Source organism: Dasypus novemcinctus, chromosome 11, assembly GCF_030445035.2.
Source record: "Dasypus novemcinctus isolate mDasNov1 chromosome 11, mDasNov1.1.hap2, whole genome shotgun sequence".
NCBI lineage: Eukaryota > Metazoa > Chordata > Mammalia > Cingulata > Dasypodidae > Dasypus > Dasypus novemcinctus.
The window spans coordinates 41,710,739-41,724,969 of NC_080683.1; the positions used below are offsets into that span (position 1 = coordinate 41,710,739).

The following is a 14,231-nucleotide window of genomic DNA, read 5'->3' on the forward strand; positions in this document are numbered from 1 at the left end:
GGCAGCTGCATTAACAAATGTCCATAAACTACTTTGGAGAAGATAGAGCTGGATCTTAAATCATTTTATTTGCATGCCTCATGGCTGTGTTAGCTACACTAGCTGCCTAATGTTACATGGTGTTCTGAAATTTCAAGAACCAGTGAAAATGTTATTACCAAACATTTCATGATCTTTATAAATGAATGTCTATGTCATTCTCTGTGCGAACACTAGAGAGTAGTCATGTTACACTGGCAGAGGTAAATCCAAGCTGGAACATTCTGAAGGAGGTCATCTCTTACCTAATTCATGCTACAGAATGAAAAGGACTGTGTATGCAGACTTAAAAAAGAAAGCCCTGCAAATAATTTTCTGCATAAAATAGGGTGCTTAATTAATCCAGTCACTATGTAAATTTTTTGAAAGCGCCAGGAACTTTCTCACATTTCTTGCCTTATACTGAGCTTACTTGTGTGGTGTTTGACAAAGTAATATATGTTTAAGGAATGGAATAAAGCCATTCATATTGGACCCAAACACACACAACCAAATAAGAGAGCTGTACCAGTGGAAATGAGACAATGTCTACTATAGAATTTAAGCCTAAATTAAGTGCCTCTTTCCTTTTTTCCCACTCAAGATTGACGAGCAAAGCTCACCCATCTGCAAACTCTGTGCAAGAAAACTTAATAGTCCATTAGCCTAGTGTAGCCCAGCATGGAGCTGGCTGAGAAGGGAAAAGCATCTCAGTTCACAAGTCACATTCCTGGAGTGCACATTCATATGACTCGTCATTTAACTGACTCCTTTTGCTAAATGAGTCTGAAGAACAAAAAGGAGATCAGAACCCATTATTAAATATTTTTCCTTAAATTCTTCAGATCGCCCAGAAGCTGGTCTCCAATAAATAAGTTCACTGGCAGCAGGCAGTGTTACTCTTAGTGAGACAATCCAACCAAGCCATACTACAGTCTCTTGTAAAAACTGGAGAAGGGGGCAGGCTATACTCCCAGGGCTCTCTACTGTGATCCTCACCGCTCTGTGAGAGAAGCAGGAAAAGGGAAAGACACTAAGTGATTAGAGGACATGCCCCAAGATACATAGCTGGGGTGGCAAAGCCAAGGTAATCATATTTTGTGCTTGCTTCAGCAGCACATGTACAAAGCTATCGTATTTTCAGACAGACAGCCCATCATTTTGTCCACTTTATGAACCTGGGCAGAGGAAGCATGATTTCTGATCCTGCCTTTCTCACTACCTGAGAGACCACTGCAGGGTACGTGAGCTTTGTGAGTCTGTATTTCCTCAAATATAAAAAGGAGAATAACAGTAGTAACAGCAACAGCAAAATCTGCAGAGCAATTTGCCATATGCCAGACACTCTTCTAACAGCTTCACATTTTGACTTATATCCTCCACAATAACCCTTTAAGGTAGCTGTGGTTATTATCCCCATTTTGCAAAGAAGGAAAGTGAAGCACTAAGCATAACTAAAAGGAAGTAAAAGAACAATGTATAAACTCGGAAACTGGCCCCAGGACCCATACTTCTTAAATATTTACTCTACCTACTTCTGGCTATGAAAAACAAACCAGATAATGTATGTAAACCTTTTTTTTAACAAAAAAAGCACTAAAGCCAAAATGATAATCAGTGGTTACAACAATAATCTATAGTCCATATTCGGCAATGTGGCATTACAACCACAAGGGGCATGTAATACATAACACTGTAAACAAACTGAGAGCGATACAGCTTGTAGTGAGAAGAGAGAAAAATAAAACGATTCAGAAAGAATAAAGGAATTAGGATAATTGATAAATAATAAAGGTATTGGTAACTTCATTTTTCAAATATGGCAGATACGTCAACACAAAGAATGATCAAATGATCTTTTCTTCCATTGAGGAAGATTCAAGCCCCAGATCCAGCAATGAGGACAACAAAGAAATCTGCAGAATATCCTCTTCTACAGGGCCTTTCCTTAGGTATGATGTGTATTTATCCAGACGGTCTAGACAAGTTCCTGCACAGAGTCCTACTAAAGGTTCCCCCACATCCTAAAATTCTATTACTATTACATTGGTGGGAAACCAGAAATCACTTTCTTAATCACATTCCAGGGAAATTAAAATGACCCAGTCTCTCAGTGAATAATTAACCAGTCCACAATGACTATCACTTTGACTATAGTGCTTTAACTTACTGTGAACCGAGTACTTTAGATTTGTGATTTGGGGCTGAAGTAAGTTTTCATGGAGAACACCTCCTTCAGAATGTTCCAGCTTGGATTTGCCTCTGCCCATGTAACATGACTACTCTCTAATGTATGCGAGGCAGTGCTGGTAAATGATGGAGTCCAGATTTGAACACAGGCTGTCTGATTACAGAGCCTCTGCTCTAAACAACTCCCTTTGAGAACACTAGCTTTAGCAGATGAGTGACCTAAAATGCCCTCTAACTAGGGAAATCGTTTTGAGAAATCGTTGACTGAGCATATGCACGGAGTAGATGAGAGATTGTGAACTGACTTAAGAATCAAAGCCTCCAGCTTGTGTGTTTGTACTCAAACAAGTAGTGTGGAAAATAGCGACTCTTCTGGCCTGTTTGCTAAGGCACTTAGAAAAATGTCTAGCAGCAGATCTCTCCTCTAGAGAATGCATGCTTTCGAAAGTTAGCCTAAATTTTTGAAAAATAAGCTGGAGCCAGATTTTTCACTCATTAATGTCAAAAATCCTCTCAATTATAATGTAACAAAGACCGAGAATAAGAAAGTCCAGGGAGGTTATGAAACAGTAACTGGCAGAGAAAAAGCAAAAAGAGTGGGATTTCATGGGAAGGAAGGTCAAAGTGAGAAAGATGGAAGAAAATGAGAGATGATCAGTGAGAGAAAAGTACCATCAGGTCAGGGTAAGGAAATCAAAGGAGGGAGACGTATTCAGAGGTAGTATCAGGAAGGGAGGGACAACTGGGGAAAGGCAGAAAGCAAAAGGAAAGGACATGAGGGCCAAGTGAAGCTGCCAAGAATTACCGTGTCCTGCCTTGCCATTTTGCCTACACATGAATGTCTCGTGTTAAAAAGAAAATCAATGAAGCCCCGTTCTGAAGACATGACTAAGCAGTAAGTGCTGCCCGTTTATCCCCCTCGGTCAGACTCCGCCATGTGGTTTCCTGCATGTGGGAAATAATACGTCCCCTTCTGGCAGTCTGGGTCACTACATATAAAAAACTGGTTTTCCTCAATCTTCCCATTTCTAGGCTTAAAATGTGGTTTTCCACCAGATTTTCTGTAAGAGTCACTAGAGGCTATATTTTCAGTAAGAGAAGATATTCCCAATAGTGTAATTCACTGGCCTAAGTAGTAAGTGATTTGTTAACATAATGGGAGGAAGGGAAATTGTCAGGTTATCTATAAATATATAGGTAATTTAGTTAATTGTGATATTTTATAAGCCTTAAAACATATCACTCACTACTACTGGTAATGGAGAAAAACACTCTTGGTAAAATCCATTTCCTTTTTTTCTTTCTTCTAAATATCCATCAATGAATCCAGACTTTATCATACACTAAAATCTTCTTCTCTTGGTATCATTTAGCTCCAACCAGATTTTCTCTTCCTCTGCCAGTCACTAAAAACTCTTACCAATTTGTGAAAACATCTTGACCAGACCATGAATCTCAGTTTTAGAAAGGCAGTCTTTGAGCTATTTCCAAATGTTACTCATATTTTTAAATAGTTTTATGTAATAAAGCAATCCCAGGAATAATGAAATAACTAATTAGGAAGTAATGGCCTTTTTGGCTACAATTATAGTTGTGATTAAATATGCCAGCCTCTGGCAGAATTAGAAAACAAAGATTTCTTTTCCTAAAATTCCCTAACTACATTCTCCAAATTTATTGTGGGAATCTGTATCACCCTTTTTCTGTGCAACCTCACCTCTCCTCAGCCCCAGAACCCAGGGTTTTGGCAGCCTTCCTGAGTCAATGCTCAACAGCTCTAGAGAGTTTGCCAGGAGGCTGTACATCATTCCTGCTCTTAAGCTGAACTGGCTTTCTGCCCTGTTCTGCCGCTCCTGTGATGGGGCTTGTACATGTCCCACCCTCATCGACTCTGGTGACACCGTAGCCAGTGTGTAAAGAGAGAACAGAATGCCCAGTGAGAGATCTCTTCACACAGAGGCTACTCTGTCACCTCATTCCACACAGCTGTGGTCTGTGGCGTGCATGTGGCTCTTTGTGGCTATGAGGAAGAATGTTCACGTTTATTTTTGTGGAATATGGGTTGCTGGTGGGTCTGGATGTTTGAAACAGAAGGCTGAAAAATGAAGTTTCAGTTACTCCCCTGTGCAACATAAATAGCTGAAACTTGGATTATTTCCTTCTGCTCTGGCTGTTAGTTTAAAAAAAAAAAATCAACAAAAGACTATTAACTGAGCTAGAACTGGACAGAACCCCATTCATTCGGAATATTTATAACACATACAGTATAGAAAGACCTTGACACTATTTTCTAAAGCATCTTTTTAAGAAGTTAATATTTCAAGCCCCGATAACCATTTTCTCATAATACAGACATGATTTACAGATCATTTAACTCTTCATAAAAGCTAGTCTTGAAACATCTACACCAACCATTATTGGTATCACTTGATATGCTTAAGTAATCAAATAGCAATTCTTTTAAAATGTTATCCACTTCAGACTGTCCATTTGCTGCCAATTTCTCCACCTCACCCTGACATACAACCCACTTACCTGGGAGTCCTGTAGCTCCAGGCAAACCTTTGGGACCTCTTCCTGGAGGGCCACGCTCCCCTTTTTCTCCCAAGTCACCTGCATTTCATTTTTCAAAAAAAGTTATTTTTCTATATATTTATAAAAATAAGCTTCCTATTTTAAAACTTTAAACAAAGCTGAAATTCAGAAACCAAAAGGTCATGAAGTTGCCACAAACTAGATTGTAGTAAACAAGCCAGATAGTAAATTCATCATATTAACAGATTTAAAGAAAAAATCAAGTGATCATCTCCATAAATGTTGAAAAGACATTTAACAAAATTTAATATGCATACCTGATAAAACATTGAATAAAATAAGAATCAATGGCTAATTCTTTACCATGACAAAATATATCTCTTATAACCCAAAAGCCAGCCTAATGCCTAAAGGGAAACATAAAAGTAGCTCCACTAAAGCCAGAATAAAATTAACATGCCCACTTTATCACTATCATTAGGTCTGAGGAGTTAAAAGCATCCTTATTTTCAGATAATATGACTGTATCTGAAAACCCTAGAAAATCAATTCAAAACTCAAAACAAGCAATAAAAAAATCCAGTAAAGTTACAGGGTACAAACTTAATATAAGAAAATCAATACTTTTCATGCATAGAAACAACAACCAGTAATATGACAATGAAGAAAAGATATCATTTATAAGCTTGACAAGAAATAAGCAAGTCCAACATGAAAAAAAATGAAACATTTCTAAAAGATACAAATACTTGAAAAATGTTCTTAGATAGAAAGCCAGCATCATAAAAAATTGTGATACCCCCTAAACTGATTTATAAATTCACAATGATCCCAACAAAAATACAATAATATTTTTTTAAACCAGAAAGATGATTCTGAAGTTTGTATAGAGAAATACACAAGCCAGAAAAGCCATAAAACCTCCACAAAGAAAAGCAACAGGAAGGGTATTAACCCTATCAGACATTTAAAGCTTCAAATAATTAAAACATTGTAGTGCCAACATGAATAGACAGACTAGTGAAACAGAAGAGAAAGCCCAAAAAGAGGCCCAAAACATATGAGAATTTGCTTTACAGTAAAGATGGCACCTGAAAGTAGAAAAGGATGAACAATACAATAAGTGATTTTTTAAAAAGTGGTTAGCCATCTGGCAAAAAAAAAAAAAAATCAAGTTGGATCCATACCTCACACCATATTCCAGAATGAACACCAAATGCATAAAATTTTTAAATGTAATTTAAGAACCAGAAGAAAATAAGGAAGAGCTATTTTGTGATCTCAAATTGAATTGGCCTTTCTGATTCAAAACAGAAAGAATTCCTAAAATCAATAAGAAAAGGGCAACACACACAAAAAAATGAATAAAATATATGAGCAAACAGTTCACTAAGAGGAAACAAAACTGATTCTTGAATATATGAAAAATTACCTTTCTTCCATCTCATAATAAAATAAGCCCAAGTTAAAAATAACAAGGCTACTATTTTTAATCTATATGATGGGCAAAAATTCCAAACTTCAATTAAATATATGTTGGCAAGTGTGTAGAGAAATACACTCTTGAACACTGCTGATGGGATTGTAAATTGTACAATCTCCTCGGAGAGTAATTTGCAATATCTACCAAAATTTCAAATGGAAGTACCATTTTACCCAGCAATTCCATTTCTAGAAATTTATTCTAGAAATAGAGTATGTTCATCTTCTGTACCAAAGTGAAATATGTACAATGTCATTCACTACAGACTTGTAATAACGAAAGATTGGAAACAATCTAAATGTCCATTAAAAGGTTAAATCGACTTAATGGTAAGTGAAAAAAGAAAGGTCCAGATAACTTGCTTAGAGGACAATATGATTTGTATATAATCCCCTCTAAGAACATGTAAAGAACTAATAATAGTGATTACCTACTGGAAGGGGAAAGGAAACTGAGCAGATAGGAACAGAGGTCAGAGAGAAACTCTTGATTAAATTCCTTTTTGTATATTAAGAACTTTTTTGGACAATGTAAATTCAGCATTACCAAAAATAAATTAATGCATTTTAAAAGTTTAACATGTGCTGTCACAAGTTCCAAAATCTTACTCCTGATTTATTATTTATAGAAAAGATTCTTTGGATTGTCACCAACAATATGCATTTGCAAGACACGTGCAAGACAGTTGACTGAATTTGGAGATATGCAGCCAAAGAACAAATCCATATTATTAAGCTGGCTCCTGCAGAGACCAAACCCAGAAACCTGGCCTCATTAATATAGTGCCCTAATGCCTTAGCTAACTGGTCATAAACGACTTCTACTGACTTTAGTAGAAGGTGTTACTCCGCTGTCCATTAGCATAGTAGTATATTATTAATTTACTGTGCTTTTAAAAGATGCAATGCCATTTTGCAACAAATTGTATACATAATCATTTTTTCCAAACATCTGTATCAGACAAATCTCATTCAATATTGAGTCATGTCTGTTAAAATTTTAAAAACAAATCCATGTACACAACAAAAACAGGAAGAATATGTATACAACCATCTGCCTATTAGTCAAGTAGTCAAAAATCTGTAATTGTGAAATGAATGTTTAAATAGTCTCCATACTTTGATTTGAGCTGTGAATGTCCTTGTGTGAGCGTTTTCATGATGAATCAACTACATTTTCAAAACAAGTTAAATTAATATGAATTGCATGCATGGATATATATAGCTCAGGTTGAATTCGTATTCACTTAACCTATACTCCTTTTACACCCATCATCAATATGGCCTCGCTCTATTAATATTAGGGAGACATGACAATGATCATTTTATAAACTAACAGCTTAAGCAGTCATGTTATCTTAGCAACTTAAATGCCAAATCACTGTAATTCCAGAGGCTTGCAATGAGAAGTGAATCTCTAAATCCACTGCATTTTCTGAAGATATGAAATGGAGATTACAAATTAAAATGTAACTTTCACACTGGTAGTGAAAGCTAAACTTATTTACACCTTCCAGCACGAGGTCACTTGCAGTAAATAAGACATCACCATCTTAGTTGCTGTGATGCTGCCTTACGTTATCAGCTGCCTTACGTTATAGAGAAACAAATTTTGATGGGCTCCTAGACAGAGCCACCCTGTGAAAACCATGGGTCCACAGTGGACCATGTGTGCAGCCAGGTGCCGCTCATCACCAGGGTTAATCGACTTCTTCAAACCCTGGTCATGTCTTCTTTTGAGATGCACAAAAACAGTCTCAGGTAACTAAAGGTCAACTTTTCTTGGCCTAATGCATCAAAAAAATAAAGAGCTTGTAAAATAAGCTTTACATAAGTATGGAGGAAAATAAGCAGTTTGAAAAACAGGTCATTATGAACAGAGTGGCTAAAACTAAAGAAATTCTCATTGTTCCATAGATGCCATTTATTTCATTTATTTGCAAACTCTCATTGATGCTCCATCTCTGTGTGAGCAGATTAATAATGAAAAAGCTATTCGTTCCAGTTATGAAGTTTGTATTTTCTCAATTATTCATTTTCATATTGACACTTCTGTTTGAATCACATCAAAATAGCTTAAAAATATGCAACCCTACTCAAGGGACTTAAAAATCAATCCAAATCGTGAATGCTTAAAAACAGTATTTATGACATGAAAGACTAATGTAACACTATAAATCCAGTTAAAAGATATCTCTGATGTTTCTGTTTGAGTATACAAGCAAAATGTACTTTTTTTTTTTTAATTTGAAAATACGATTTAAGCTTTGATACGATTTAGACATTTCTACTACCTTCTGCTGAAGATGTTCCAATGTATTTTCCAGGGTAATTTTTAAGAAGAAAAACTATGGTTAAGACACAGTCTGAAATGTTCAAAATATTAATAGACCTATTTGTTTGTTATTCATACAGCAATCTCTCTGGATAGGGACTTTGAGAGAGAGTATATGACACAGCAAGATTAATTCCATCCCTTCTATACTAGGCACAGAATAAAAATGACAACATGCAAACACTGAAAAGCATCCCTTCTTTAACTGGCTGAAAGTTTGTTTCAAATTGTTGAGTATTCTCAGAAAAAAAATCGAACTGCAAACAATTGGAAATTAGAATTTATTCTAATAGAAATAGAATAAATTATTAGAAAACTATAATTTTCTCTGAAGTATTACTGTTTATGTATGTGGTGGGACAAGAAAGGTCAAGTCCAATTACCTTAGAATTATACATTTCCAAACATGTGACAGCTTTGATGGATAAAGAAAATCTGATTCTCTACTTCCCTAACCCCACTCCTGACTCTAAGAAATAAAACTGAGAGAAGATGCTGCTTTAAAGGAATCTAATAAAGAGAAAGGAACAGAGAGAGTAAGGAGAGAACATCTTTGAGAAAAAAAAAACAAAAACAAAAAAATTTTATCATTCCTAGAGCACAGACTATGTCATAAATATTGGAGAAAAACTAGAGGGAAATCCCTTACTTGACTCTGCTGTGCTTGACAAATTAACTTAGTGTTAGAGTCGTTTCTCAGGTTCCAAATACAGAAATACACTTTTCTTCCCTTCAAATTAAGATTCATTTATTAAGGCCAGCCCAGCCCAGCCCAACCTAGCCACAATGCAATGCTACTAACAGCGTCCCAGAAAGCTCCTCAGTACCTTACCTTTCCTTTCCAATGGCTCTCAACCCTGGCTAAACATTAAAATCACCTGGGGGATACTTTAAACTCCTGCAACCCATCAGAACCACTGGGAAGGGGACCCAGACATAGGTATTTATAAAAGCTCCCCAGGTGATCCCAAGGCTCAGCCTTAGACTCTTCTACAATAGCAAATAACAGAGACATTTTCATTTCTTACAGGAAAGAAATAAGACTTTAAGAGAATTTTGTTACTAACTCAAAAGGTAGGCTCTACCCCAAATAGGAGGACTTCCTTTTGGCCGAAGGAAATAGGACTGTGTTTCCTACAGACCCTCAAAGTTGTTCCCTCTCACTAGGAAAATGGGTGACTGCTCAAAACCAGAGCATCTGCCTGCATCAGAGTCCCTGGAGGGCTTGTTAAAACACAGCCTGCTGGCCCTACTCCCAAAGTTTCTAATTAGTAGGTCTGGGGTGTTCCAACAGTTCCCTGTTGATGATGATGCTCCACAGCCCACTCCTTCAGAACTACTGTTCTGAACTGAACAGATCCAACCCAGGTAACTATCCATCAGGCAGTAGGGTTTTCTTAGAAATGGTTTACAGAGTGAAATGGGTCTAGCCAAAGAGATAGCAACTGAACCAGGGCTAAAAACAGGACAAAGATGAATGTCTCTTTCAGAACAAGTGTCCAGCTCTCTTTATGATGAACTCTTACTCTCAGCTCTCTATATATTTGATTTTGTCAGTGTTTGAGAGCTTTGAAATTGTGCCAGGCTCACAAGAGGTCCCAATTAGGACTCATTTTTTGACATGCAGCTCTGCACATGCCCCTCACACAAAAATCAATTGTAATTAGCTAAATTGTTCCAGCTGACAAGTGCAGTTAGCCAACTGAATCAGCAATTCATTATAGAGCCAAAAAGGCAGCTTGCTTGCCCTCTGACCATTTACACCATAATATTTATCCTTAACCAGAGCACCACAGGAAAAAAAGAAAAGCCTTTCTCTTGTTTTTGATGCATATCTTTCAGAAGTTCCCTCAGAGAGCTGTCACTCATCAGGGTATAGAAACTCCTCATTTTATTTAGTTCTCTCTCTCATCTATATCATCCAGGGCACACATATACCAAGCTTACTTACTTACCTGGCAAACTCAACTAGCAAATGACCATCTGTAGCAGCCAGTCCTTCTGCTAGACCTACTGAAAACCTAACACACTTACAACCCTATTTTGTGCAAAATATTGGCTACAAAGGCTTAACTCTGCTTTAAGTAAAAGGCTAAGCAATAAACTGCCACATATGTACTTCAAAGCTGAAAAAATATTCCATCAAAACTAAATATTCTGAGAAACGGACTTTGGCCCAGTGGTTAGGGCGTCCGTCTACCACATGGGAGGCCGGCGGTTCAAGCCCCGGGCCTCCTTGACCCGGGTGGAGCTGGCCCATGCGCAGTGCTGATGCGCGCAAGGAGTGCCCTGCTACACAGGGGTGTCCCCCGCGTAGGGGAGCCCCACACGCAAGGAGTGCACCCATAAGGAGAGCCGCCCAGCGCGAAGGAGGGAGCAGCCTGCTGAGGAATGGCGCCGCCCACACTTCCCGTGCCGCTGAAGACAACAGAAGCGGACAAAGAAACAAGACGCAGCAAAAAGACACAGAAAACAGACAACCGGGGGTGGGGAGGGGAATTAAATAAATAAAAATAAATCTTTAAAAAAAAAAAAAAACTAAATATTCAAATTAACTTATGGTATAGTTTTTCTTATGCCCATACATTCTAAGGACAGTTGCCCTCTTAGAAGATCTCTACAATGGTGTTAGGATCTCAAAATATACCTGGATGATGCTTTACCAGATCCTATAAAGTTTATTTTGAAATATGATTAAGGCAGGGTATAATTGAGAAAGAATGGTACTAAAAGTCAGGGCAGGGAAGCTGACATGGCTCAACTGATAGAGCATCCACCTACCATATGGGAGGTTCAGGGTACAAACCCAGGGCCTCTTGGCCCATGTGTTGAGCTGGCCCATGCGCAAAGAGTGCCGGGCCATGCAGGGGTGTCTCCCTGTGTAGGGGAGCCCCGCACGCAAGAAGTGTGCCCCGCATTGTGCTGCTCTGGGGAAAAAGCACAGCCTGTCCAGGGTGGCACTGCACACACAGAGAGCTGACGCAGCAAGATGATGGAACAAAAAGAGACACAGATTCCTGGTGCCACCGAGAATGCAAGCAGACACAGAAGAAGAACACACAGCGAATGGACACAGAGAGCAGACAAGGGGGCAATAAATAAAAATAGATCTAAAAGAAAAAGTCAGGTCTCCTTAATTCAAGTATTTGGTCAACATGTGCTACAACAGGGTCAAGGAATATCATATAAACATTTTCTAATCGTCATCATCATCATTGTAAAGGAGAATAATGCATCTCTTTATCTCACAGAATATTCTGGGCTTGGTAAGAGATGAATTCCTTGAGCTTTGAAATAGATTCTACATCTGAAAACAGGCAGGGCATGTTCTTTGACTCCACCTGAGTGAAATGGCTTACCTTTAGGTCCCCTCAGACCAAGAGCACCAGGGGGCCCTTTAATGCCTGGGAGGCCACGAAGTCCCATCTGGCCTGGGAAGCCATTCTCTCCTGGAGCCCCAGGGGGCCCAGGGGGTCCTGGCCTGCCAGGGAGGCCAGAGGCCCCTGAGTCAGGACGCCTGAGACTAGCAGCCATCTCAGCCAGATGCTCTAAAATATAATAAACAGAACAACCCAGAAAAGTCAGACACACGAAAGTGATGCAGACGAAGACAGGCATTTCAAGGGCCTTTTTTCTACATGTGTCACCAGAGCTTCAACACTGGTGGTGAGAAATGAATAAGGTTGGATAATTTTTCCATGGATTCCTGCCAGGAAGCTCCACTGATGCTGTTTCATTCAGCACTGCCTGGATATATTTGGTATGGCTATTTTGAGACAAACAGCAGGGAGGATATTCAAAAAAACTTAAACTGCAGGGCCTTGGGGTGAGTGATGTTCTGAAAGGATGAGTGTGTCACCTGGCTCTTGGCTGGTTATCCAGAAAACCCAGGGTGGGAGGAAAGATGAGTTTCTTAGCATAGGTAGAAGTGGACGTCCAGAAGCTTTAAAGGCCCAGGCATTATCCAGGGCTAGAATTAGACACCACTGGAGACCTTAACCTCACATTTCTAGTTTGAAGGTCTTTAGTAACCTGAAATATCCTGAGAATTCATGTCTTCTTATAAATTTTTCCTCTCAAAAGTTTTCTCATGCTTGGAACAGATAACACACGTTAAGAATAACCTGTCTCTTGGGAGTTGTCACAGTCTGTCTTAAAAATTAATAACTGTGTGAAATTTTTCAAGAATCATTAAATAAATTAAGGATCATCCACTAAAATAATGACAAGACAATTTCCCCATTAAAATACTCCAGGGGACATTTTCTACTATAATATTTTTAAATCCTTAGGATTTGGAAGAGAATATGATTTGGAAACAAATTCTAAGCAACATTTTAGAATTGTTTAAGTGAGAGTATTCCAGATTTGCCCTATTGAACTGAGCATAAAATCATAATTTTCAAGATATGTAATGTTTAAACCTGAAATAGTCTTTCAAGAGAAAATGTCAGCAATGAGTAAATATATATTGATTTTCAAATGTAAAGATGGCAACGATTCCCCTTTGCTTCCGGAAAACTCTACCAGTCTACTGAACAAAACAGACTGTTTAGTTAATATACAAGAGAAGAATATTTCTTTATGACAGAATAAGATGATTATTTATTAGAAGGCCCCAGTGTTACAGAGTCTCCTCGCTTACAGGGTATTTTTGCACATCTTCACTTCTCTGTGGTTTTAGGAATAGATCAGTTCCCAAAACAGCCATGATAAATAACCATTATCATAACTACATATAAGTTTAGATAAAGGTTAACAAAAGTGAAATGCCACCATTTCGGAAAAAAGATAGTTACTATCTTCTACTTGTGTGGCACATGACCTGTGTGGCACATGAGAGGAGATGCTGTCCTTACGCTTGTTCTGGACAGGGCATCTATGATTTACTTCTCATGTAGCCTGCACAGAGGAGCTGGTCAGTGCTAGGTCTACACTAAGTGGTAAGATCTGAAGGAAGCAAAAAACTTGGGAATTTGTGTTTCAAAAAATTAGCTATCCGACATGGAAAAAAAAGCGTATTTTTTCTTGCAAATTAAGCCCTTTGACAAAAAAGAAAAAAGCAAAATAAAATACACAGGCAAATCCAGAAATTTAATTTTTTCCTCTGAGGCTATAAGCTATTATGAATTGCAACACATTGGATAAAACAGAAGTGACATTACTGTTACTCAAAATCACCCACCTTTAAAGTATACGAAAGTCAAACCATTGTGATTTATTTACCTTGCATGACTCTCATGCAAACCTGTTTAATGTGCTGATCTGTCGGTGCTCTACCCTGGGACAGAAAAGAGAAAAGGCAGTATATACAGGGAAGCTTTATATAAAGAGCACATTGTTAAATTGTCACCTGACAGACTCTGCAAGGAACCAGGGGCCTGGATTTACACAAGGGGTCTGGCCCACGCTGCTGAGGCCTGACGTCTAGGCCTGCCCCGCTGCCCCCTCCTCTGTGCTGTGTGATGGAGTCTCCAAAGGGAAACCTTGGGGACTGCCCACCACTCACCGCCGGTCCCTGGATGCCAGGCAGGCCGGTGGCACCCTGTTGGCCCTGCATGCCTCGCGGTCCAGGAGGTCCTCTTGGTCCCTCCTCTCCGGAGAGCCCCCGACTTCCTTCAGGCCCTCTCAAACCAGGCTCCCCAGGGTTACCCACCTAGAATGAAAGGGT

At 38.6% G+C, this 14,231-nt stretch overlaps 1 protein-coding gene across 1 annotated transcript in view; it reads right to left on the reverse strand.

Moving 5' to 3' along the window:
* The window catches only part of COL9A1 (collagen type IX alpha 1 chain), a 92,214-nt gene that overhangs the window by 5,376 nt on the left and 72,607 nt on the right, over nt 1–14,231 (reverse strand). Inside the window, exons 35-38 of the mRNA XM_004482920.3 lie at nt 14,070–14,216; nt 13,787–13,841; nt 11,920–12,108; nt 4,744–4,821 (exon numbers count right to left, since the gene is read on the reverse strand). Coding sequence (XP_004482977.1) covers nt 4,744–4,821; nt 11,920–12,108; nt 13,787–13,841; nt 14,070–14,216 — 469 coding nt within the window. The remainder of the gene's footprint in view (nt 1–4,743; nt 4,822–11,919; nt 12,109–13,786; nt 13,842–14,069; nt 14,217–14,231) is intronic.